This window comes from Peromyscus leucopus, chromosome 15 (genome assembly GCF_004664715.2).
Source record: "Peromyscus leucopus breed LL Stock chromosome 15, UCI_PerLeu_2.1, whole genome shotgun sequence".
Taxonomy (NCBI): domain Eukaryota; kingdom Metazoa; phylum Chordata; class Mammalia; order Rodentia; family Cricetidae; genus Peromyscus; species Peromyscus leucopus.
In genome coordinates this window covers 27,377,043-27,403,591 of record NC_051076.1, presented here as the reverse complement: position 1 = coordinate 27,403,591, position 26,549 = coordinate 27,377,043, and the positions used below count along the sequence as shown (strand labels likewise).

Genomic DNA, 26,549 nt, shown 5'->3' with positions numbered 1-26,549 from the left:
TCATGTCTGTCTTCCTCTGTGTCTGGCTGGCAACTCTGCCTATCTTCTTCCAAGAGCTCTCTCTATCCAGAAGTCTCTGCTATATCTCCTGCCTAGCTATAGGCCATTTAGCTTTTTATTAAACTAACCACAGTAACATAACTTCACACAGTGTAAAGGAATATTCCACAACATTTTCTTGCTATGGGGTTGCTTTGTCCATCCTTAATATGAGGGGATGTGTCTAGTCTTATTGTAACTTAATAAGCCATGTTTGGCTGATAGCCTTGGGAAGCTTGACCTTTTCTGAAGGGAAATGAAGAATAGTGGATCTGGAGGAGAGGACTTTAGAAGAGAGGCTGGGAGGAGAGGAGAGAGGGGAGGCTGCTGTCAAGATATAATACTTGAGAGAAGAATAAAATAAAAGAATATTGTGTATCAGGATTACCAGGACTGATATCCAAGAGAATCAAATAGATCACCAGAAGCTCTTTAAAAAAAAAATCTCCCATCCCTGCACAAAAATGATTCACAAAGACACCAAGCCTGCAATGAACATGATTTATTCTTCTTTCCTGTGTCATTAGCATTGTAGTTACTAGGTAAGTTTTTCTTCATGCATGCGAGTCCACAGACTAGAGGAGACATCTGGGTCCTACACCACAAAGTTCTCAATGATAGAACAGAAATATGGCTGCTTCAGTTATATCCCGGCTACTGCTGTATGCATTGTGAGTTCCATAACCATTCCAATCAAATGCAGAGAAGTCTCCACACTGCCGAGGGTTACCTTCTGGGAAGTATCCCCCTCCACCGATACAGTGCTGAAAAACAAGGGTGCACATAGCAATGAGAGATGTTATGGTTTGGGTATGAAGTTCCCTCTGAAAAGGTGCTTTGTACTGAAGACCTGATCCCCAGTATTAGTAATATTTAGAGGCAGAGTTTTGGTGAAGGGATTAAATATGAGGTGTGAGTGGCATGTTTTGAAGGGTATTTTGCCCTGGCCTTTCCTGGTCTTTCCTGGCTTTGATCTTTCCTGCATTATATTTATCATGTCCCACTATGGATTTAAAAGCAATAGAGTCAAGCAACCACAGGTTAAAATCTTGGAAACCAATAAAATTAGCAAAGCCCTTTGTCTTAATCTGGGTTACTGTTGCTGTGATGAAACATTATGATCAAAGCAACTTGGGTAGAAAAGAGTTTTTTTTGGCTCATTTTTTTTTTATCACTGTTCATCATTGAAAAAATTCAAGACAGGAAACTGGAGGCAGGAACTAATGCAGATGCCATGGAAAAGTGCTGCTTTCTGGCTTGCTCCTCATGGCTTATTCAGTCTGTTTTCTTACAGAACTGAGGATGACTAGTCCAGGAGTGGCATCACCCTCAATGGACTGGAACTCCTTCATCAATCAGCAATTAAGGAGCGCTCTATATGCTAATACAGCCTGATCTTATGGAGGCTTTTTCACAATTGATGTTCCCTCCTCTCAGATGACTGTAGCTTGTGTCAAGTTGTCATAAAACTAGCAAGCACATCCTTCTTTCCATATATTGTTTCTCTCAGGTATTTATCACAGAGGCAAAAAACTGACTAATATAGCTGATGAGTTCAGACTATCTGTTGGCAGTATCACTCTATTTGATCCATAAAATCCCTCTAGTGGCATCACTGTCTCTTTCTACCTTTCCTTTAACTTCTCTGAACCTTCATTCTCAGATTCCTTGGCAAGACTTTTCTTTTACAAATTTCTTAAGTGCTACTTCCCAGAGAGGACATATTTACAACTCTCTTATACTTTGTGTTACCCCTTTAGGTTTCATTATGAACAATTCACTGATGACTTAAAATCCCTACCTCCAATCCAGATATTTCTTAAATTTAAGACATAAAGATTGGACTGAAATTTAAAATTACTCCTCAATGCTTATACTTCACATGAAAACAAACAAACAAACTAACTAACAAACACAATAAAAACACAGTTACTTACAGTCACACATAACTTAAGAATGGGGATTTATTTGGGAAAGTTCATTGACAATTTTGTCATTATGAATAATTTAGGCTGTACTTACACAAGTTATAATGACTACAATGTTAGTAGGCAATATAGATCATCTGGGATCACCATTATATACCACATCCATCATTGATCAAAGGATGTAACATTGGGAATGGAGTGACAGTTCTGGTTTTTTTTTTTTGTTTGTTTGTTTGTTTTTTGAGACAGGGTTTCCTGTGTAGCTTTGAGCCTTTCCTGGAACTTGCTTTGGAGACCAGGCTGGCCTTGAACTCACAGAAATCTGCCTGCCTCTACCTCCCGATTGCTGGGATTAAAGGTGTGCACCACCACCGTGCGGCTTTTTAAAAATCCATTTAAGGACTCTTTTTATTTTGAGGCTGAGGATCAAATGCAGGGCCTTGCACTTGCTAGGCAATTGCTATACCACTGAGCTAAATCCCCAACCCTGACAGCTCTGTTGTTAAGAGCACTTCCTGCTTTTGCAGAGGACCAGATTTGGGTCTCAGAATCCATATTGGGCTCACAACTGTTGTAACTCCAGTTACCAGGGCATAGAATGCCCTCTTCTTGTTCAAGAGCACCAAGAATTCAAGCAATACACATACATATGTGCAGGTAAAACACTCATATATTTAAAACAAATATATGTGAAATAAGACAAAATAAAATCTTACACAAACAAGCTAGTAGCATGGGGGCTGGGAAGAAGGCCCCAAGGTTAAGATATCTTACTACTCTATCAGAGAACCAAAGTTCAGATCCCAGCATCCATATCAGATCCCAGCATCCATTCAAAAGACTTTAATGCCAATTCCCAAAGATCCAATGTCTCCTTTTGACATCTGTGATCACTTGAATACACATGTGCACACACACAAATGAAGTCAAATAAATGTTTCAAATTCAGCATCATATGACTGTTTATCCCTCCTAAATCCCAAACATATTCAGCATCCAAAAATCTTGGCTTACTGTTTGATATTCACCTACTCAAATGAAAAGTATAAAATTAATAAAAAATGTTTTCTCTTCCTTTCTCTGTATTCAACTATTAAAAAATTTAAAATCTTTGGAATTCATTATTGCCCATCCTACCCCCAAATTTCCATCAAACTACATCACTCTCATTTGGACCATGGAAACCATTTCAATACTTATTTCCTTATGCTTAGTCTTTTCTCAGTTAGAATCTGTAAACTCTAGGCCACCAGTGTCATCTTTGAAAAAAAAAGAATGCTCCCATCAATCTTACATGCACATTAAAACATTGCAGTGGTACTCATCACATATACAGTCCAACAACCATTGGTGTGATGTAAAAGGTGTTTCCAATCTAGTTCAAGTTAACATTTCCAAAATGAGCTCTTCCTATATTTCACATTCATTTTACATACCAAAACTGAAAAAAGCTTGTTACTCCCTCAACATTACTAAATGCTCTCCCCATTTCATCATTCACAACATAGTCCCAAGGTCCTCCTTGACATCAAAGCTGCCTCATCTTGACCAGGTGAAGGACAAGCTAATGACTTAGCAATAAATGGATACTGACATCTTCAGAATCACCTGCCAGGAAGTGATGACCCTTTTTTTCAGGCTTTAGGAGTGCTGAATCCCAAAGGAACTTGTTATTGTCTTTTGAGACAGGGTCTTACTATGTAGCTCTGCTTGACCTGAAACTCACTATGTAGATCAGGGTGGCCTCAAACTTAGAGAGATCTGCCTGTCTCTACCACTTAAGTGTTGGGATTAAAGATGTGCACCACCATGCTTGGCCAGAACATGCTAACTTGTTATATACAGCCTTCACTGTGGCAATAAAAGGACTACATTCTCAACCTGCCTTTGGCCAAAATTATTAGAAAACAAAACAGAGCAAAGCAGTATAAGTCTAATGATCCTAGTCTCAGGGGGACGTTAGGTTTCTGCAGGAGAAATTCCTTGAAATAGGAAGGAGAATGGCCTGCATGAGGTTTAACAGGTGTCCATCACTCTCCTAGTAACCCTTCAACACAATGAAATGAAAATCTGTACAAGCCCTGGAAAGGGATGGGCAGGATCTGTTTAGTCTAAAAGCTAAATCCTGGGTGGAGAGTGACTCTCTAACAATCTCAGTCCCCAAAGGCTTGCCCAGGATGTCCTGAATACGTGTCACCTTCATTCCAGGTAACTGAGTGTGTTATCCTAAAAGATAACCATGGAGCAACAGTACAATTAGAAGTTTGAAATGTTGACTATGGTCTTAAGACAGGATATCTTTATCTAGACAGAAGTTCTGATCCCTGTGACCAAGCAAGGTATAGGGAAAGATCTCACTTTCATACATGTACATACATTAACAAGGCATTCTCTCATACTGAAAATACACAGATGCACATTGGCAACCTGAGTCTTATTCATGAGCTTCATTGGTTACTACACAGACTCACAAACTCAGTGTTACATCCAGTGACCTTCATCCCAGCACACAAGGCATTGGATGCTCCTTCATTATTAAACACTCTGAATTGGATGTATCCTGCAGTGAATTCATCTGAAAATAAGAGACAGAAAACAGCATTCAAGAAAAATGTTAGAAATAGCTGTCAACCCAGAGTTTTATCGTTGCAGGTTCAGGATATACAGTCTAAAATATCAGACCCATTGGGGAAGCCTTACCTACTCCTATCCACAGACCTGAAGAGACAGTCCTCAAAAAAAGGTCCCTGTCTACCAGAGCTCGAATGAAGAAATTTATTATACAGGAAGGCCTCTACTGAATATCTCCAAGGGCTTGTCACAGCAGTTAGCAAGTGCTAGTGTGGTGGTAATCTAATTGTACTGAATTATTATTTTGATTGTATGTTAATAAATAAAGTTGTCTGGGGGTCAGAGCTATTAGAGCCATAGCAAGAGTGTGGCCGGTGGTGGCACACGCCTTTAATCCCATAAGATCTCTGTGTGTTCAGGGATATAGCCAGCATTGGAGACATATGCCTTTAAGACCTAGGGGGCTGTACATTCAGACAGTGACAAGGCAGTCATGTGTTTGGGTTTACAACCAATGAGAAGGCAGAACAACATACAATAAAAAAACGAACCGACAGGAAGTAGGTCTCTTTTCGCGAAGCTGGGACAGCAGGAGGAAGGGTGAGATTTTAGCTCTGAGCTCTGACCTCTCGGCTTTCTCCTTACATTGTTTCTGTGTTTCTTATTTAATAAGACGGTTAGTTACATCTATATCTGGCGCCCAACGTGACAAGAATCCATTAAAAACTGCTTGGCTTGGCGGCAGGTCTGCTTTCCCGCAAGGGCGGCAGGCGGCCGGTGGCGGCGGTGGCGGCACGCGGCGGCCGGCGGCGATCGGCTTCTTAGTCGGAGCAGCGGCTTCTTAGCCTGGGTCTAGTTCTGCTTGACCTCAGGCTGGACTATCGGTGAGCTGCTTGCTTAAATCCTGCTTGCTTAAAGCCGGTGCTACAAACAACTCAGAGTTGCCCTGCCGAACAGGGCCCTGCCTGTAAAGCCAACGCACGTAGTCGGAGCTTAAGGAAGCCAGACCCAAGCCTTGACTCGGCACAAGAGGGAACACGTGGCTGCATTTAAACTTTAGCCAGCTACGATTTCTTGCTCTCTCTCTCTCTCTCTCTCTCTCTCTCTCTCTCTCTTTCTCTTTGGATTTACACCTGGGACACTAGGTGGCTGCTTTGAAAATCCCCTCGGATTTCTACTGTTCTACGCAGATTTGGTAAGTCATAACATAAAAATAAATGGTGTTTTGTTGTCTGGTCTGGTAGACACAGGTGTGGACGTTACCATAATTGCACCAGAATTTTGGCATCCAACTTGGCCTCTTCAGGAGGTAAACGTTCAACTGTTAGGAATTGGGACATTATCTCAGGTGAAACAGAGTGCAAGATGGCTCGAATGTATAGGTCCAGAAGGACAGAGAGGAAAATTAAAACCATATGTGGCTAACATAACTATGAACCTGTGGGGTTGAGACTTGTTGCAACAATGGAATACTCAGATTAACATCCCTCCAATCTCAGAAACAAATCATAAACTAGCACATGTTACTGAGAGAAATATTAGAAGATATTGTTCTAATGAGTGGTCACCAGCCATCCATATTATACAAGAACAGGGCACAATAACTGATGATCTTCCAAAGACACCAACAGCTCTACCTTTAAAATGGTTAACAGACAAGCCTGTATGGGTCCAGCAATGGCCTTTAACAACAGAGAAACTCCAGGCTTTAGAAGAGCTGGTAGAAGAACAGTTAAATGCTCAGCATATTGAAGAATCAACCAACCCTTGGAATTCTCCTGTATTTGTTATTAAAAAGAAATCTGGTAAATGGAGAATGGTAACAGACCTTAGAGCAATTAACAAAGTAATTCAGCCAATGGGCTCTCTACAATCTAGGATGCCTTTGCCTACTCTGTTACCAAAAGGATGGCCTCTCATAGTTATTGATTTAAAAGACTGTTTCTTTTCAATACCCTTACAAGAAAAAGACAAAGAAAGATTTGCTTTTACAGTGCCTACTTATAATAATTCTCAACCGGTTAAAAGATTTCAATGGAGGGTCCTCCCTCAGGGAATGTTGAATAGCCCAACTCTGTGCCAATATTTTGTACAACAGCCATTGGAAGTGATACGTAAAAAATTTCCTAAATCTATAATTTATCATTATATGGACGATATTTTACTAGCTGACTCAAATGCAGATACTTTAGAAATAATGTTTGAAGAAGTAAAGAAAATTTTGCCTTGCTGGGGATTACAAATTGCTCCTGAAAAGATACAAAGAGGAGATTCTATTAATTATTTAGGATATAAAATAGAGCTACAAAAAATTAGACCCCAAAAGGTGCAAATTCGGAGAGATAGACTACAGACTCTTAATGACTTTCAAAGATTATTTGGAGATATTTCTCATCTACGAACTATTGTTGGAGTAAAAAATGATGAACTGACTAATTTGTTCAAAACCTTAGAAGGTGACAAGGACTTAAATAGTCCAAGAGAATTATCACCTGAAGCTGAGAAAGAATTAGCCTTGGTAGAAACGAAAGTGCATGAAGGACACGTGAATCGTATTGATCCAAAGCTGGATTGCATTTTGGTTATTTTACCTTCTAGGCATTCTCCTACTGGAATATTAATGCAGAGGGAAGATATTATATTGGAATGGATATTTTTACCAAATAAACCAAATAAAAAATTAAAAACTTATGTGGAAAAAATCTCTGACTTGATTTACAAAGGAAAACTGAGACTTTGTCAATTAGCAGGCATAGACCCAGCAGAAATTGTCATACCATTGACTAAGGAGGACATTGAAAAATTATGGACAGAAAGTGAACCTTGGCAAAGAGCTTGCAGTAATTTTTTGGGAGAAATTAACAGCAAATATCCCAAAAGCAATAGAGTTGATCCTATAAAGAGAGCTGATTGGATCTTGCCTCGAATTGTACGGCAAAAACCCATATCTGGAGTTCGTACATTTTATACAGATGCCAACAAAGAAGGAAAGGCAGGTTACAAATCAGAAAATTTAAGTAAAGTGGTTCAAAGTCCGTATAATTCAGTTCAAAAATCAGAATTGTATGCTATTCTGTTGGTATTAATGGATTTTTCAGAACCTCTCAACATAGTAACTGACTCTCAGTATGCTGAAAGAGTGGTGTTACATATTGAGACTGCAGAATTTATCCCTGATGCTTCAGAATTAACTTCACTATTTATTAAATTACAAGGTACAATCAGGAAAAGGAATCATCCTTTATATATAACTCACATTCGATCCCATACTGGTCTGCCAGGCCCTCTAGCACAAGGCAATGATGAGATTGATAAATTATTGATAGGAAATGTGCTGGAGGCCTCAGAATTTCATAAAAAACATCATGTCAATAGTAAAGGTTTAAAAAAGGATTTTTCCATAACCTGGCAACAAGCCAAAGAAATAGTAAAGAAATGTCCTACTTGTTCCTTCTACAATCAAACGCCATTACCAGCAGGATGTAACCCAAAGGGTACTCAGAGAAATGAAATCTGGCAGATGGACGTGTTTCACTTTGCAGAATTTGGAAAACTGAAATATGTACACCACACTATCGATACTTATTCAGGATTTCAATGGGCAACTGCTTTGAGTTCTGAAAAAGCTGATTCTGTAATCACTCATTTGCTGGAAGTTATGGCCATCATGGGTATACCTGCACAAATCAAAACTGACAATGCTCCATCATATGTCTCTGTTAAAATGAAACAGTTTTTTGCTTATTACAATATAAAGCATATTACAGGCATACCACATAATCCTACAGGTCAAGCAGTTATAGAAAGATCAAACAGAACTCTAAAGGATATGCTAAACAAACAGAAATGGGTAACAAAAACCCCCAGAAATAGACTGCATAATGCTCTTCTAACTTTGAATTTTCTGAATGCCAATGAGAAAGGAACAACAGCTGCAGAGAGACATTGGATAATAGAAAAAACTACAGAATTAAATCAGCCTATATACTTTAAGGATGTGCTGACCTCAGAATGGAAACCAGGGTATGTATTACATTGGGGATGAGGTTTTGCTTTTGTTTCTACAGGAGAAGATAAGCTGTGGGTACCATCAAAATTGATAAAGGTTCGATTTGAACAAGAGAGACCTCTTAATTGAGGAGGTGATAGTTCATCAACCAGCATGAACATCCAATTTAAACTAACTTGTATCAATAACACATGCCTTTTCATTTAATCAGATAATAACTTGTCAAGAGGAAACATCCCCAAAATTAGTCTTGGGGAAAGGTTTTTGTTTTTGTCTTTTAGGAGAATGAAGGTTAAGGAATCTGAAGAACACTGGACAAATGAGACAACTGAAGAAAAGTGACAAATCATCTATCCCAAGAAACAGAGTGAAACGGTGTATGGGTATATATTATCTAAAAAATTTTTTATGTCTTCCTAAATGTTTGTTTCTGCTTTTCTCTAAAGATTTAACACTATTGGTTTTCTAATAGTCCCAGTTCAATTAAAATTTAAAGCTGACTTTGGAGTTGGAGAATGGCTCTCTCCTTCTTTAAAATCAAGCATGTTGTTAAAAGGAAAATGCAAACTCCCTGTATCATGCCAGAATAAGAGCCATCTTCTGCTATGGAACAGGACAAAAGCAAAATTAAGGGACTATTCTATTACTAATCTCAACTCTTTGATTCTATTTTGATTCTTTAAACTTTTCTCAAAGTATACATTTTATATCAAAATTTACAAGATTAATATATATATATATACATTTTAAACTTTGTTAAGATATGAATGGTCATATAGAGTACTAACTAATTCTAGAAAAAAGGCTAGCTGCATATATATGTTTTTGTTTTCGAGTCTCTTATCAGTTTTCTGCAGGAAATCATGGCCAGGCCTAACATCAACTGAAGTCTCCAGAAAGAAGATGGGGCCCCACAACAACAACAATTCCACATGGACAATAATAATATCATTAAGCTGACAAACATCATCCATAGATCAGCTTTGAACTACAAGGTGCTCAGAGCAAATTTGAGATGACTAGCTGAGATGATCCAGTCTCAAAGACTACTTGAATAAGGACTTGAGATAAACCCTGAACTTTGGCATTATACACAGACTGGATAATGAAGGATATAGTTACCTCTCCTAGAATTTGACAATTAACCTAAAATTTTTCTTTCAGGATAAAGAAAACTTCGCCCATACCCAGCAGGAAGCAATTTTAAGAATACGACGCCCACATTCCCAAAGAGGTGGTGTGGGGCGGGTGGTTTTTTGGTCTTTTTAATGGGTTTTGGGTCTGGGATAATTTTCAGTATTTAGGGGGGTTGGTTACAAGTTATTGTCAAGGGTTAGGAAAAAGGCTAAGCAAAGGAGATTAGATTTAAGGTTCTTGTTTAAAAAAAAAAGAAAAAAAAGAAAAAAAAGAAAGAAAGAAAAGGAAAAGACAATTACTAGTTTTAAATACTTTACATTGGATTGAATTGTTTTATATTGTATACAAATTTGAAACTGATATTGTTAGAAAATGCTATATGTATATTTCTAATTGTATTTATTCCATCCATTTAACAATGTAATGCAAATTTCTGATCCTTGAATGTTATTATTATTAACTATTAGGATATAAAGAAATGAAAGCTAGTAGTTAGACATTATCATAGAACTTGTAGTCATATTAGATATGTTTTAAAAATTGAGCAGAGATGTTTTAGACAGGTCATCTTCAAACCCTTCAGAGATCTACAGAATATGGCATTTAAAATGTTTTAATAACTTAGAAAATTTTTCTTTTTTGAGACATGTCGGCTCCTGGCAGTACCAATCTACTTTAGAGAAAATATGGGCATTGAAGAAACTGCATATGGAGTCAACTTTCATTCTGGCAAAAGTTAGCCACTGGACAACAAAGTATCCTCGAATCACCAGGACAAAATGGACAGACAGATCACGAAACAAGGGACTACTGATTCTTGCCAAAACAAGTGTGGTTATGGCTTTATCAAAAGGCATCTTCTGAGGCCAGGACAATATGGCCCCATCCCTGAAGTGGCCTTCGCATCCGGAAAAGGTACAGTGCCCTTTTCTTCGAAGGCAGCTTAACAGGCAGAGGGCCGATGGGTTCTGTTGTACAATGGAACAGCAGCTGAAAGCCCATGCCTCTCAAAAGTAGACTGGCATTTAATAGAGGGATGTGGAGAAGAAGGGGATGCTGAGATGAAGCCATATATACACAGCCAAGAAGAATGGACAGCTGAATTAAAAAACTGTCAACAATTTCCAGAATTTAAAATCCTGAATCATGACAGGACACTAGTGGAATTCAGGTGTTTCTGGTACGTGGACTGCTCTCACCCAATGTGAGGTTGAACTGTTGACCTTGTGTACATCCTACTTCACAAATGAGTCTGTCAGATACACTAAGCCTATAGGCTGAAGATGATGCCCCAACACTGCGGAGAAACCTCAGGTGACTGCCTAGGCAGCTGGCTGTTTCTGTCAACTCACAAAATTTTTTGGAAGTTGCTTGCATGCACTTCCTGTTTTTATTTTTGTTAGCTAATATTATTCCCTTCTTGGGTCTCTGAGGGAGTTGAAGATTAGTTAGTTATGGTTGAAGATTAGTTAGTTATAGTTGAAAATTAATTAGGATAGAAAGTGCATTAGATACATCTTGGATTTACCAAAATAGGATAGATAATGGAATTGTTTTCTCTGATTTGTCAAATACCTGTTTAGGTATTTATTACTTGTATATATTGTATATAGTTATTGTACTTTTGTATATAGTTTTTCTTTTGTTAGTTATAACCTTTTGCTTTTTTTCTTTTTATTAAAATAGAAAAGGGGAAATGTGGTGGTAATCTAATTGTACTGAAATATTATTTTGATTGTATGTTAATAAATAAAGTTGTCTGGGGGTCAGAGCTATTAGAGCCATAGCAAGAGTGTGTCGGTGGTGGCACACGCCTTTAATCCCATAAGATCTCTGTGTGTTCAGGGATATAGCTAGCATTGGAGACATATGCCTTTAAGACCTAGGGGGCTGTACATTCAGACAGTGACGAGGCAGTCATGTGTTTGGGTTTACAACCAATGAGAAGGCAGAACAACATACTATAAAAAAAAGAACAGACAGGAAGTAGGTCTCTTTTCTCGAAGCTGGGACAGCAGGAGGAAGGGTGAGATTTTAGCTCTGAGCTCTGACCTCTCGGCTTTCTCCTTTACATTGTTTCTGTGTTTCTTATTTAATAAGACGGTTAGTTACATCTATACATTCTGGTCCTGCTTGCATTTATTTTGCTAACTTTTCTTTAAAGCCTTGCATCCCAAGAATAAGTAAGAAGAGCTTTGAATTATGGAGGACAAGCATAGGATTTATAAAGAGTATGTGCCACATTTATATTTATATTAAACAACATGGCAGTCACTCCTCAATACAGAAATAAAACTCCACATTTTTCCTGTTGTTCAGCCCTATGAACATGGACCTGGTCTGTTCTAAGAAACCTCTAACTGATAATGGTGTTGCTAAGAGTAGATTCTGGATCCTTGTATCCCCAGTACAAATGCTGACTCTCCTGCTTATGATCTGTGCTCTCAGACAAGTTCCTGGACCTTCAGTGCTCTACTTTCCTAATCTGTAAAAGGGGCTAGTAATAGTTTAGAGCCCAAGGGCAATCAAGTGAATGAAGTGAAAGAAAACACAAGCAGTCAATAGAAGAGAAACAGGTTGTAGTGCTTGGTAAATGACAGTTATCATAATTGAGTTTATCAAGTGTCCTGCAGAGGGTTCATAGAAGCATTAAAGACTCACTCTGGCCACTGGGGGAGTAATAAGAGGCTGTCTTCTGAGCATCACCATAGTCATAGATCACAGGGAAAGCTGGGCCATTGTCAGTCCAACACTTCCCTGCTCCATATTTCACTGGGTACTTCTACAAGGAACAAAAGAAGTCCCTGGGTAAGGATGGCGGCATTGGCACTCACAGGAACACTGCCCTGCGTGGAGAAGCACAGCATGTGTCCAGTAACTGAGATTGTTTCCAAACGAGTCAGAAAAGAGAGAATCCTTTCCTATGTCTGTGTCTCTCTGAAACCCTAGACACTTGCCCCTTTTTCTCCTCTTTTCTCTCCCCCTCTCTACTTCTCCCCTCTCCTCTATTTTCCACATACCCCTACATTTGCCTTCCTTGGCTCATTACACTTTAAAATAAGAGAAGCATACAATACAACCTGCTGAACCTCAAACATCTGCCTCTCTCTCCACACACATCAAAATCAGCCTCAAACAGCAGTCTTGATTACCTGGAACAGTCCAAATAGATTATTGTCCACATGCTGTAGAAAGCCACAGTAGGTACGGTACCTCAGCAGGGAGCTGTTCCTCCAATTTTGCAGGGGAGTCTTGTTGGGCACATGCCAGATACCCAGGTTCTCAGCCTGGATGTCGAAGTAGCCAGGGTTCTGGAAAGCAACCAACACTGAGCCTAGCCAGATCAGTAGATTTCACTTAGCAAAAGACCCACATGTAGAGGCCTCAGCACAGCTGGTTTCTCTGGTTTCCAGGTGGACAGATGGCAAGCCATGGTCAGTTACCCACAATTCCAAGGACAATGGTCCCACCACACACTTACCAAAAAGTCCACTTGGGTAGATGTTGAGATTCAAGATAATTTTTCACTTCTTCAGCCCTATGTTGAAGGGCAACCTTCCAACCCTCTCCCTGGCATGCCTGAACTACACTCACATCCTCACCCTTTCCCAAGTGGCCACAGAGTGTACCAACCTTGTAGTCATCACTTGTGGCCCCCTCTACAGACCCAAAGGTGTTGTAGTTGGCCCAGTTGCCATCCCCCTCTGGGTAGTCGATTCTGTTGCCTTGCTGACTGGACCAGCGATCGCCCACTGTGCACTTCCCGCCCATGTTGTTCTCATGCACACTGGCCACCAGGGTCCAGCCACCACCTGCAGTGGTCATGTCACAGAAGGTCTGGTAGATGACACCATTCTCCGTGCGGAGAAAATAGAGGCCATCTGTAGAGAAAACCAGTCCACAGTCCTGTGTGCAGGCTCTTTATCCATCTCTGATCCAGAGGCAGAATGAGTCCAGGAAGTACAACCATGGCTAATGCCTCATATCCTGAGTGTCCTATTACAGGTGTCCCTGGGGATATTTGGATCTTCCTGATTTCAGAAAGTCAATCTTCTTTGACTGAGGCTGAACACAGAATTACCCAAACTGACAGTGATGTTTCTCCTAAAGTTAAACATAGTATTATCAAAGGACTTAACAACTTCACTTGGTAAATAACCACAGAACTGGGAACAGGGCCTCAGCTATGTACATTCATGTTTGTTACAAGAGCTGGACACAAGACCTGAAAGGCAGAAACAGGTCAAGTACTTCTCTACAGTAAAATGAATAAGCAATATACTGTGCTGTCTAATATGCAGACTATATATTGTGTACATTCCTATACATCCAATAGATCAAAAGGATGAAGTGGGCTGGAGAAATGGCTTCATGGTTAAGAGCAAGTACTGCTCTAGCAGAGGACTTGAGTTAAGGTCTCAGCACTCACATTTACCAGTGTACAAGTACCTGTCACTCCAGCTCCAGAGGACTAGATGTCCTCTTCTGAACTCTGCATGTACTTGTATGCCTGCACTTGCATATATATAACACCAAATACAGACATTCACATCTATGCAATAATAATAATAATAGTAATAATAATATTTTTAACTAAAGTAACTATTCTATAACACGTATGAGCCTTGGAGAATGCTAATGAAATAAGGCAGATTACTCATATGAGTTATCAAGAATTGACAGATTAGAGAAGTAGGAAACAGAACAGTTCACAGGGAACACAGGAATTTACTACTTGGTTGCTACAGAATTGCTATTTAAGGAATGAAAACTTGTGGACATGGATAGTGATGATCAATATCATTGTGGAAATTGTTCTTCACTTTGAAAACTCTTAAAATTAGTTAAGTGGCAATTGTGGTGGTAATCTAATTGTACTGAGATGTGATTTTGATTGTATGTTAATAAATAAAGTTGTCTGGGGTCAGAGCTATTAGAGCCATAGCAAGAGTGTGGCGGTGGTGGCACACGCCTTTAATCCCATAAGATCTCTGTGTGTTCAGGGATATAGCCAGCATTGGAGACATATGCCTTTAAGACCTAGGGGGCTGTACATTCAGACAGTGATGAGGCAGTCATGTGTTTGGGTTTACAACCAATGAGAAGGCAGAACAACATACTATAAAAAAAAGAACCGACAGGAAGTAGGTCTCTTTTCTCGAAGCTGGGACAGCAGGAGGAAGGGTGAGATTTTAGCTCTGAGCTCTGACCTCTCGGCTTTCTCCTTTACATTGTTTCTGTGTTTCTTATTTAATAAGACGGTTAGTTACATCTACAGGCAATTTTAATCCACTATGTACATTTTACTACACTTTCTATATCAAAACAGAAAAGCTGTTCCAGAGGACAAAATTCTGATTTCCTAACTGGGTTATTTGTTTCTACTTTTGAGATAGGATCTCCCCAGGCTGGTTTGGAAAATTCAGTCCTCTGCTTTGGGCCCCCAAGTGTTAGGATTACAGTGTGCTCTTTAAATGCCTTGTTGCTCACCTTGTGCCCCAGTCATCTTCTGCTTGATTTCCTTGCAGCTTCTGAACAGAGAGGCAGACACAGGATTGGCCCATCTGTTGGTATCCAGTTTCTCTTCAACTAGAGAAGATGTAGAGTTTCACTCTCATGTGACACCCAGCTTCCCCTTGTTATTCACCCTAAACTCATTCCATGACTTCTCAAAGCCTCACTCTGAGAATCAACAAGATTTGTAACTAGGAAGAAAGACAAGAGATTTGAAGGTGTGGAGAACTTTGTGTCTGAAGTCCTGAAAAAGGAGAATAAAGTGAAGTCCAGCTTTGCAGTAGAGGAAATGCAGGGAGGCTAATGTGCCTGAAGCATGGGTTGTGAGGTCGACAGTGCAGAGGCTTGACCAAGAGACCCTGGAATAAGAAGCCTTGCAAACTAGCCTCACTCTGCAAAGTCCTCTGAGAACCTAGAAGGGTGGAAACAAATAAGATCTCCGGGGTCAGAGCTACTCAGGTTCAAGTATTTTTTGGGTTGTATTTACTGTAGCCTCAGTTCCTTATTGCCTAATGTCGAGCTTACAAAGACTATCATGTGGAGATCAAGTATATGACATTTATCAACTTGCCTTTTTTCTTAAAACAGAAATGAAGAGTAATTGCACAATTTAAAATAACCCTGAGTTCTCATAGAGTGCAGAATTCAAGAAAACATTCTCTAGGCACAAACCAGACTACTCACTTGGTATTGAAACCCTAAAGCAAAGGTCCTCAGCTTAAGGAATGACAAGGTTAGGACACAGTTCTTGTGGAAGTTCACCTAGAACTACACACAAGTACAGAATCTGGACCAGGACATACCTCAACAATCTCATTGCCACTGGCCTGTTCCTTCAAGAGGCACTCAGCACCCAGCCTGCATCTCACAGGCATCACCTTTATGGGGAATGGACTAGGTTGTATTTACATATCCAGGAAATATATATATCCACAATTAATCAAAAAGAGAACTTTATTTTTTAGAATGTGGGAATGGGGGATAATTGGGAAAGGTTAGAAGAAGGAAACAGAATGAGAAAATAATACAATACAATTGTATTACATTTCATTTTTTAAAAAAATTGCATGATCAGTCAAGATATAGTAACCCACGTCTTTATCCCAGCACCCACGAAGCCGAGACAGGAAGATCTCTGGGTTTGAGGCCAGCCTAGTTTACACAGTGAGTTCTAGGACAGCCAGTGCTACACAGAAAAACTCTGTTTAAAAAAAAACAAAAAAAACCCATAAACAACAACAAAATCATGATCTCTAGCCCTCAGAGACCCAGGTGTTGGAAGCAACCCAGTCTAGTGCTGACTGTCTTTAAAGCTAGAGGTGATTTGAGGAATCTGGGTTCCTGCAGCAAGACTCACCAGCACTGCAACTTCTGGTGGCCAGGATGATAAACAGCAGGAATCTGAGTTGGCTCATGGTCATCTAGAGAAAAGCAAGATGAAGGTCAGTCTCAGTCCAGACCACCTTTTCCCCTTATCACTGTCTGAGCTCCTATCTAGTCCAATTAAAGGCTCATTCCTTTCTGTTAAATTCACATCTCTGTGACTAAAGCAGATCTGAGCTGGAGTCCACCCTCCTTATCCCATTGACAGCAACTACCTTCCCCCTCCATACCTGGCCAGAAACTCAGAGTTGCCAGCTGAGTGGAGATATGCCCCCCTCTCTCTGTAGAGTTTCTAGTGTGGTCATGGTGAAGCTCTTATCCTTTTATGGGAAGAGCCTGGTGAGAATAGCCCAGGCTTTGCCAGGCTCCCCCTTTCCTGGCAGGATGCCACCGGAGGGGCAACTTTTATTTACTGCGGGAAAGTTCTTTGTACAGTGTTGACTTATGGGATTCAAAGTCTCTAAAAGTCAAATATTAAAGGTCATATCCTAGCACTATCTCCAGGTTTGAGAATTTCATCGACCTATTTTCCAAAAAGGAAATAGATGAGACTTGCAACATTTGACATCTAATTGGATTTTTTTGTCTTTCTTGTAAGATAGAACTTAAAAACCGCAAATACTTATAGTTATCCTCATGTCATAGGAGAAGACACCTTTTTTTTTTTTCAGGGGCTAGGGTACAATGTATTAAAGAGTACATTTCAGTCCAGCCTGGCCTCAAACTCACTGTTTAGGTGAAGATGATCTTGAACTGATTGTCTTCATCCCACTCCCCAAGTGCTGGGATTATAGGTACACACCATCAAACTTCACTATAGAAAAGAAAAGTTTCACGACTAATAGTAAATGATCATTTAAGAATAAATATAAACCTTTAGACTGCATTAATTGAATTCCATACAACCCTCACTATTTTGTCTTTGATTTTGTCATAGTGAAATTTTACAGAAGACTGCATTTGGGATTAAATCACCAGAAATCCCCTCTGAAGATACTTTGAACTTCCTCTTTCCCCACCATTGGTCTTTTTCCAGTTCTTAGACACCACTTTGGGCTATAATGGAATGAGTTGGCTTTTCCTCAGCGATGAAACATCTTCAGTACAAACTTTATTACAATACTGATAATACTACAATGCTTTGGGAGTGAGCTTTTGGGTAAGTTTATATTTTATATCTTTTTATGTTCAAAGGACTGATTTACACCATGTAATTTGGATAGTTTTTTAGAATAGAACAAACCAGAGGCATGTAGCTCAGCTGGTAGATTGTTTGCCTTGTATACATGAGCTATAGGTTCAATCCCTAGCATCAAGTAAACTAGGTATGGTGGGACATGCCTGAAATTCCCGGGCTTGGGAAGTGGAAGTAGGATCAGAAGTTTAAGCTTATATCTAACTACATATCTAGGTTGGGATACAATATCTTGTACATAAGATCCCTGTCTCAAAAAACAAAATAAAAAAGTAAAACTGTTCACACAAAGATAATCTATACACTTTAAGTGAATATTCAAGGCCATCTTTGTCTACACAGTGAGTTGGAAGCCACTTTGGGCTACATAAAACCCTGTCTGTACTACTTTATTTTAATGATCCTAGATTGTTGCTGCAAGGACCAGCCTTCTGCAGCTCAGTAATTGAAGGAGCCATGGAGTTTCTGACTAATTACTCAATTGACTTTTCTATCTGAGGGAGTAAAACTTAATTCTCTGGGGTAGCCAGTGTGTCAAAACTTAAGTCTCTGGGATCATCAAAAAAGAGGAACACACACACACACACACACACACACACACACACACACACACACTCCTTCAGGGACTATCTATCATCTTTCTATCTTCTCTTTGTGTTTTTAAACATCCTTTTTAATATTCCCCATAGTAAGTTCATTACAAAGAGGATTTTTTTCATACCTAAAAGTTACAAAGTTACTATGTAATCATCATCAATGACTGATAGAAACAGATGCAGAGATCCACAGCCAGTCACTAGACAGAGCTCCAGGGGTCTAGGCAAAGAGAGAGAAGAGGGATTCTATGAGCAAGTGCATCAGGATCATGATGAGGAAACATTCAGGAATGACCAGACCAAGTTAGAGGGAACTCATGAAATTTGGAACAATGGCTGTGGAGCCTACATGGACTAGACTAGGCCCTTTGCATGGTGAGACAGTTGTGTACCTTGATCTGCTTGGGAGGCCCCGTGGTGGTAGGATCAGAATCCATTTCTGGTGCATGAGTGGGCTTTTTGGAGCCCACTACCTATGATGGGATGTTCCAGCCAGCGGGATGTTCAGAGGAGTTCCTAGAAGGGGAAATGGTGAATGAAAGGAACAAGAGACACAAAGAATTGACAGCAAGACAGTATTCTGATCAAGCTGCAAAATTATATTTTCCTCAGGCAGGTTTTATAGTAAGCAGACCAGGAAGCTTTCTTTGGGAAAACACCAGGGGACTATTGAGTTGCCAAGCAACCCAACCAAGCAACCCAACCACAAAACATTGTTGCTAATGGTCAGTGTAGCAGAAAGATAAGGAAATGCTAAATTATTTTCTAATAACTCAGGACTTGTCCAGGCCTGTCACAAGTTTCTGGTAAGTGGCTCAGTACTGGACAACAAAAACTTAACTCAGGCAGGCAATGTGGCATGGCTTCTACAATTGTCCCTGGCACTGGGACACCTCAGGCAGCCTTAAGGCAGTGGGAAGGGCTTGGACTTGCCTCTACTGAATGTGCTTCCACATGGAAGCCTTGCCTTCTTGTGGGAGGGAGTAGGGGGTGGGTTGGAGGCGAGGCTGGGGGATGGGAGGAGGCAAGAGGGGATCTTTGATTGGTCTGTAAAACGAATGAAAAGATTCTCTTAATAAAAAGATAAAAATAATTGCTAAAAAACATAAACAGTACAAACCAAAAACATATATATATTTGCCTCACTAAGCCACCCACCCCTGTTTCACCAGTGACCACAGGAGCCATAAGCCATACGGTACTGATTAGGAACAGGTAAGACCCTGATCTCTGGACTGGGCAGACCAGGTCTCTAGGCCCAAAGTCCCATGTGTGTGTGAGAGTGTGACCTTTCTTTGTAGCTGGCTTGGTCTCAGGGATCAGAAATTCTGTCTAGATAAAAATATCCAAGTATTGTCATTCTCTACCCAGGGTTTAGCTTTCAGAGTGAAATGTGTCCTTTCCAGGGTTTGTACAGATACTTATTGTGAGGAAGGATTACGAGAAGAGTTTTGGACATCTGGTAGACCTCACCCAGGCTCTTTGCCTCCCTATCACAGACACTTTCTCTGGTTAGAGGTCATTGTGCAGACTGATTGGGAGGGGAGGTGCACTCAGTTCTTCTGAAGCTACCTGATACTCCCTTAACCTGGAATCATTAGACCCTTCTGTTTATTTATTTATTTTTCTAGTTTATGGCAAAAGGCAGAATGAGGTGGGGATTGCCAAGAATAACAGATTCTCTTGGAAGCCAGACTTCCTCAAAGTAACAGTCTCAGAAAAGGGTCCTGAGCCCCTCACAGGTGGCCCCTTTTGATATTTCATTCCTTGGTCATCAGAGTGTCCATTCTCCTGGTATGATGAGGAAGCTTTGGTGACAAGGAGGTCCCCTGATTGTGATGGAGAGTGATGGAGATAATGAAAGGGAAGGTCTCCTTATGAAAATCTGGTTCCTATTCACCTTTCAGTCACGTCTGAAGAATATGAAATTTAGTGTGCACAAGTGCCAGTGTGTTATTGGCTTATTGTTTTGCACAGCTTGTCTTTTCATGGTGTCCCAGATTTCTTGGCCATTTTGTGTTATGACTTTTCTGGCATTGGCATTTTCTTTGACTAATGAATCCATTTCCTCTATGTATCCTCTACACCAGAGATCCTTTCTTCCATCTCTTGTATTCTGTTGGTTATGCTTGCATCTATGTTTCCTGTTCATTTACTCAGATTTTATATTTCCAGCATTCCATCTGTTTGTGTCTTCTTCATTGTTTCTATTTTCCTTTTCATGTCTTGAACTGTTTCCCTCATCTGTTTTATTGCTCTTTCATGGTTTTCTTTAAGGGATTTATTGCTTTCTTCCAATTTTTTATTTGTCTTTTCCTCTATTTCTTTATAGATTTCTTCCCATTTTTTTGTTTGACTTTTTTCTCAGTTTCTTTATTGATTTCCTCCACTTTTTTGTTCAACTTTTTCCTCAATTTCATTTTTCATTTTTTTCTTGAAAGACCTCTAACTTCTTCATGATGCTCTTCTTAAGGTTGCTTTCTTCTGCTTCTTCTACCTTGTGATGTTCAGGTCTTGCTGTTGGAGGAGGGCTAGATTCTGGTGAAGCTGTATTTGTCTTTATGTTGTTGTATGTACTTTTGCCTTGATGTCTGCCCATCTCTTTGTCTAATAGGTATAAGAGGTGCCTGTGTCTGAGCGAGTTGCTGTTAGTCTACTCTGTGTTTATTGTGTCTTTGTCTCTGAGGGCCCTTCTGGGTCTAATCTTAGCTCTTGGTCTAATTGGAGCAGGCAGCTCTGTGTCTCAGTGAGCTGCTCTTGGGTCAACCCAAGCTAGTTGATTCTGTGACTCATGGATTCATTCTTGGTCTTATCAGGGCTCTTGGTCCAGTCAGAGTTGACAGATTCTGTTTCAGGAAGCCTCTCTTGGTCCAATGAGAGGGGGCTGATTCTACTTCTCAGAAAGCCACTCTTGGTCTAATGAGGGCTGGCAGATTCTCTGTCTCCTGAGGTTACTCTTGGTCCAATGACAGCTCTTTGTCCAATGAGAGCTCTCTCTCTGGACCTGATGAGAGCTGGGGGTTGGATTACAAGGCTCAGGAAGAGGCAGGGGTCTTGGGCAGATGAGTGTGGGGGCAGGGCATGTAGATTGTAGGGTCTGCTGGGGGGTCTTGGGGAAGGGGATCCTTCCTGCAGGAGCCCTGCCAACTGGCCAGCAACTGGGGCTGAGTTGGGCAGGTGTTCCTTGGGAACAGCTGGGGCCCAGGGATCATTTAGCATAGCTTGTTTGAGCACCTACACTGTAAAGGCCCAGGAGACATGCCATGCCATGTTCCTTGCTAGCACTTAGTAGGTTAGACATTCACACAAGTGTGTAATTGTTATCTGATATGTTTGAAGTACAATAGAAATATAAACTAAGGAGCTTGTGTATGGCTTAGTGGTAAAACATTTGCCTAACATGCAGAAGGCCCTGGGTTTTGGTTCCTAGTGCCATAAAACAAACAAACAAACAAACAAAAACTAGGGGCTACATTGAGCACTGGCAATGGCAGAGTACTGAATGCAGGAAAGGGTTTTTGTTTTTGAGACAGGTCTCATATATCTTAGGTTGGTTCTAAACTCACTATGTAGTGAGGATGTCCTTGAACTTCCGATCCTCTTGCATTTAGCTTCCCAGTGCTAGGATGACAGGCATGTGACACTGAAAGGGAGAAATTAGTAGCCATCTTGAGAGATGTTCCTTCCCCTTTCCCCCCTCTCTCTAGAGGTACTTGCTGACCAGTGGTTTCTAAACTGACTAGAAGTTGAACCTGTGGGAAAGGAAAGGCATGAAAGCATGAAGTAGGGCAGGACCCGTGTAGGGGGCCAATGAACACTGATGATTTAAAATTTGAGACCAGACAAATACATAGAACAGGAAGAGGTGTCTAGGATAACTTTATGGTTTTCACTTGGGTGAGTGAATATCGTTTAAAAAAATCTTATTAAAATTAAGTTTACTTAACTAATAACATAAAATTATACATTAATAGGATCCTCTGTGATGGGTCAATACATGAATAGATCATGCAATGTTTACATCAGGTTAAGCCTGTCAGTCTCTCAAATATGCATTTCCTTGTGGTGGAAACATTCCAATTGACTTCCTCTAGATTTCGAACTTTGCAACATACTTTCATTGCCTATAATCATCTTTCTCTATAATAGCACACAAGTAATTCTTGGTGTGACAGAACATATTCTGCTACTTGGGAGGTTATGACATGGAAACAGCAAGTTCAAAGTCAATGGATATCATTTATTAAGTCACAATGTGTGAATGAAGACCAGGTTTGGAATCAAGGAGGAATTTATACTCATACACTGCTACCTGCTTTGGTCAGTGATGGATTGCTTAGATGACAGTGATACAGTGGTTTCATGTGTTGGTACTGCCTAGAAACATCATGGTGATTCTAGACTGTTTGAGGACACCCTATGATGATTATACTGTGGTCAGAACAGCCAATGAGTTTATCACAATAAATCCCCATTGTTAAGTGGCACACGGCTATAACTAACCTTGTTTTTCATGTGGGACTTGAAATGCCTGAATAGTAATTTGAGTGGCAGGTAAATTTAAGATCTTTAGCTAAAGACACATTTGGACTCCAAATAGACAGTTTGAGTCATCAGTGAACAGTTGGTTAACTTAAGGCAGAGGCATGGCACAAGCTACAAGGAACTGAAACATGTGTCCCCTCTGGGACGTGGTGCTTAAGGAATTCATGAAGGAAAAGTCTAGCCTGGGAACCTGAGAACAAAGGTTCACAGAAGTTGAAGGAAAGTCGGGAAGAGACAGTGATGCCACTAAAACCAATGGAGGGGGGTTTTATGGATCAAACAGAATGATAAAACCAACGGAGAGTCTGATGAGTGATGAAGAGTCCACTGAACTTGGCTATCGAGAAACAGGTTAAAAGGGGAAAGTCTTGTTTAGTTTCATTCTTTCTGAGATTTTAGCCAGTGGTCAGTTGGCTCCATTGTTGTTAGATCTATGGTGAGACAGAAACATTCTACCCGAAGGGCATATCAGAGCAGTGTGGCTTAGTGAATGGTGGCCAGGAAGCCGTGAAACAGCATGAAAGGCCAAGGCAAGTCAACTTCAAAATCATGCTTCTTTGTGGGTGAAAAGATGGCGTAGTGGGTAAAGAACTTGAGATGCAAGTCTGGTGATCAGCTGCACACAGTAGTGGGGGTGTCTGTAATTCCAGTGTCCCCTCGAGGGGTGGGGGACAGGCAGTGAACCCTCCCAAATCTTTAGGTCAGCTAACATGGCTAAAACAGTGGTGAAGAGAACCTGTCTCAAACAAGGTGGAAAGTCAAGGACCAACAATACCTGGAGATTATCCTCTAATTCCGCTTCCACATAGGTACATTTGTGTCAAGAAAGCACATGCTCCCCTCTTGCTTGACACATTAAACTTCCTTTTCCAGTGATCTCTTTCATCTAACCAGATCCCCCACTCCCAATTATAGATTTGCTACCTTCCAATAGTCAGTTCAAAATTATGAACCCATCAATGATTAGCCACTTGATGAAGGCAGGGTCCTTCCTTTTTTTCTTTCTTTCATTTTTCTTTATTGGAAATAGTTCAAATGATATTGTAATGAAATCACATAATTAAAAATATTGTAAATAATAAAATAAATAATAATAATAATAAAAAAACAACAAAAAAAGAAATTTTCTACTCATTCAACATACTATCCACAGATCCCTTCTCCTCCCTCCTGCCACCCACAGCTCTCTTTCCCAAGCCACGCCCCATGCCCACATTCCCAAAATTTAGTTTTTCCATGGGAAGTCAGCAGAGCCCAGCACACTGAGCCTAGGCAGGTCCAAGCCCCTTCCCACTGCACCAAGGCTGTGCAAGGTGTCACACCACAGGCACTGGGTTCCAGCAGCCTGCCCATAGATCAGGGACAGATCCCGATCCCCCTGAAGGCAGGGTCCTTATAGTCAAGCCTTCTTCAAAGTCCTGCTTCTGGATGTTACGTACACTGGGGACGAGGTCTTCAGTGCATAATGCCTTTGGGGAAGACACTTCATATCTGGACCATATCACCAGCTGACCTCTCATTGCTATTTCTTCTCTTCCTTCTTTTCCAGCACTGCATTGGTGGAGGAGGATTCTTCCCAAAAGTAACCCTCAGTAGTGTGAGAATTCTCTGCATTTGATTGGAATGGATATGGAACTCACATTGGGTACAGCAGTAGCCAGGAGATAACTGAAGCAGCCGTGCTTCTGTTCTATCGTTGAGAACTTTATGGTGTGGGACCCAGACTTCTGCAGTCTGTGGTTTCACATGCATGAGGAAAAACTTATCTAGTTACTAGAATGCTAATGACACAGGAAAGGAGAATAAATTGTGTTCATTGCAGGCTTGGTGTCTCCCTGAATCCTTTTTGTGCAGGGATGGGAGATTTCAAGTGTTTCTGCTGCTCTGGTTGCTTATTCTTCAGATATCAGGACTGTGAATCCTGATATAGCAATATTCTTTTTCTAAAAATTGATTCTTCTCTCATATATTACATCCTGATAACAGCTTTCCCTCCCTCCTCTCCTCCCAATCCCTCCCTTACCCCTACTCTCCCTTAGATCCACTCCTCCTCCATTTCCTTTCAAAAAAGGACAGGCTTCCTAAACATGGCATATCAAGTTACAATAAGACTAGGCATATCCCCTCATATTAAGGCTGAATGAGGCAACCCAGTAGGAGGAAGAGGGTCCCCAGAGCAAGCCAAAGTGTTAGTGACAACCTCCACTCCCACTTTAGTAGTTCTACAAGGAGAGCATAACATATGCAGAGGACCTACGTCAGACCCATATAGGATCCATAATTAGTTCAACCTCTGTGAGCACCTATGTGTCCTGGTTAGTTGATTCTGTGGGCCATGTTCTTGACCACTCTAGCTCGTACAATCCTTCCTCCCCATCTAGCACAGGATTCCCCAAGCTTCACCTAATGTTCAGCTGTGTGTCTCTGCATCTGCTCTCATCAGTTGCTGGATGGAGCCTCTCTGATGATGATTATGTTAGGCTCTAGTCTACAAGTATAGCAGAATATCATTAGGAATCATTTCATTGACTCCCTCCCAGTCACCTTTGGTTCTATCCTTGGTATCTGGACTATCTAGACTCTGGTTCCTTGCCCTCCAGACATTGTCAGGCATGGGCTTCCTCTCATGGCCTGGGTCACAAGTTGGACCAGCCATTGGTTGGCCACTCCCAGAAATTCTGTACCATCTGTATCCTAGCACATCATGTAGCCAGGAAAAATTGTAGTTCAAAGGTTTTGTAGCTAGGTTGGTGTCCCAATCCTTCCACTGGAAGACTTGCCTGGTTACAGAAGATGGAGTGTTCAGGTTCCTTATTATCTATTCCGAGGCATTTTCACTTGGGCCACTGTCTTAGGGTTTTAATTGCTATGAAGAGACACTGTGCCATGTTGTTTTTCTTGGGCACAGAGGCTGTGCATTAATTTGCTGCTGTTTTAGCCAGCAAATGTGGTTCTGTAGTCATTGTCCTACTTCCATGGCAGTGGCCCAGCCATTCAGGCCACTGCCTGGTGGGAGTTTTGTTTCCACAGGCACTGACTATATTACTCCTGCCAAATACAGCTTTTAATTAAATCTTTATCATTCTATTTATTAATAAGACCCTGGAGTCAAAGGCTGGGTTGGAAACTTGCTAGCTCAGAGAGGATGAGTAGCAACTTGATGACCTTCTCTCTTTGCTGGCATCTCTGAAAGAGTGAGTTTTTCCATTCTGCCAAAACAAAAGAACTCACCCTACACTAAGTTCCTCCCTATTACTTCCTGTGCATCTCTCTATCATCCTCCAGACACTCTATCACTCTCTATGATTACTTTCTGTCAGCTAGTTGCTAATTGGGCCTCCTGACCTAAGGTTGATTTTTTTTTTTAATTAATGCAAACTCGGGGTTCACCGTGTGATTGAACATCCCACAGCAATGACAATGGCAACTCTTATAAAGGAAAAGATTTAATTGGGTAGCTGCTTACATTTTCAGAGGTTGAGTCCATTATCATCATGGTGGAGAGCATGGCAGTGTGTAGGTGGACATGGTACTGGAGAAGTAGCTGAGAGTTTTAGATCTTGCAGGCAACAGGAAGTGGACTGACTATCACACTAAAGGAAGCTTAGGAAAGAGACTTCAAAGCCTGCCTC

The 26,549-nt window shown here is 40.7% G+C and overlaps 1 protein-coding gene across 6 annotated transcripts in view; it reads right to left on the bottom strand.

Annotated features, from left to right (window-relative positions):
* Nucleotides 1-526: 526 nt before the first annotated feature.
* Nucleotides 527-26,549, bottom strand: part of LOC114687756 (intelectin-1a-like) — an 87,678-nt gene continuing 61,655 nt past the window's right edge. For 3 of the 6 annotated variants that reach the window (XM_037211244.1, XM_037211245.1, XM_037211242.1), the window contains one exon: nucleotides 527-803. In XM_037211244.1, the coding sequence (XP_037067139.1) occupies nucleotides 651-803 (153 nt within the window). In that variant the 3' untranslated portion in view covers nucleotides 527-650. Of the gene's footprint in view, nucleotides 804-4,438; nucleotides 4,543-12,345; nucleotides 12,467-12,836; nucleotides 12,996-13,317; nucleotides 13,566-15,174; nucleotides 15,274-16,555; nucleotides 16,620-16,811; nucleotides 16,912-17,310; nucleotides 17,396-18,497; nucleotides 18,589-26,549 lie in introns of those variants that run through there. The other 3 variants (XM_028863141.2, XM_037211241.1, XM_037211240.1) reach the window with 3 other exon arrangements.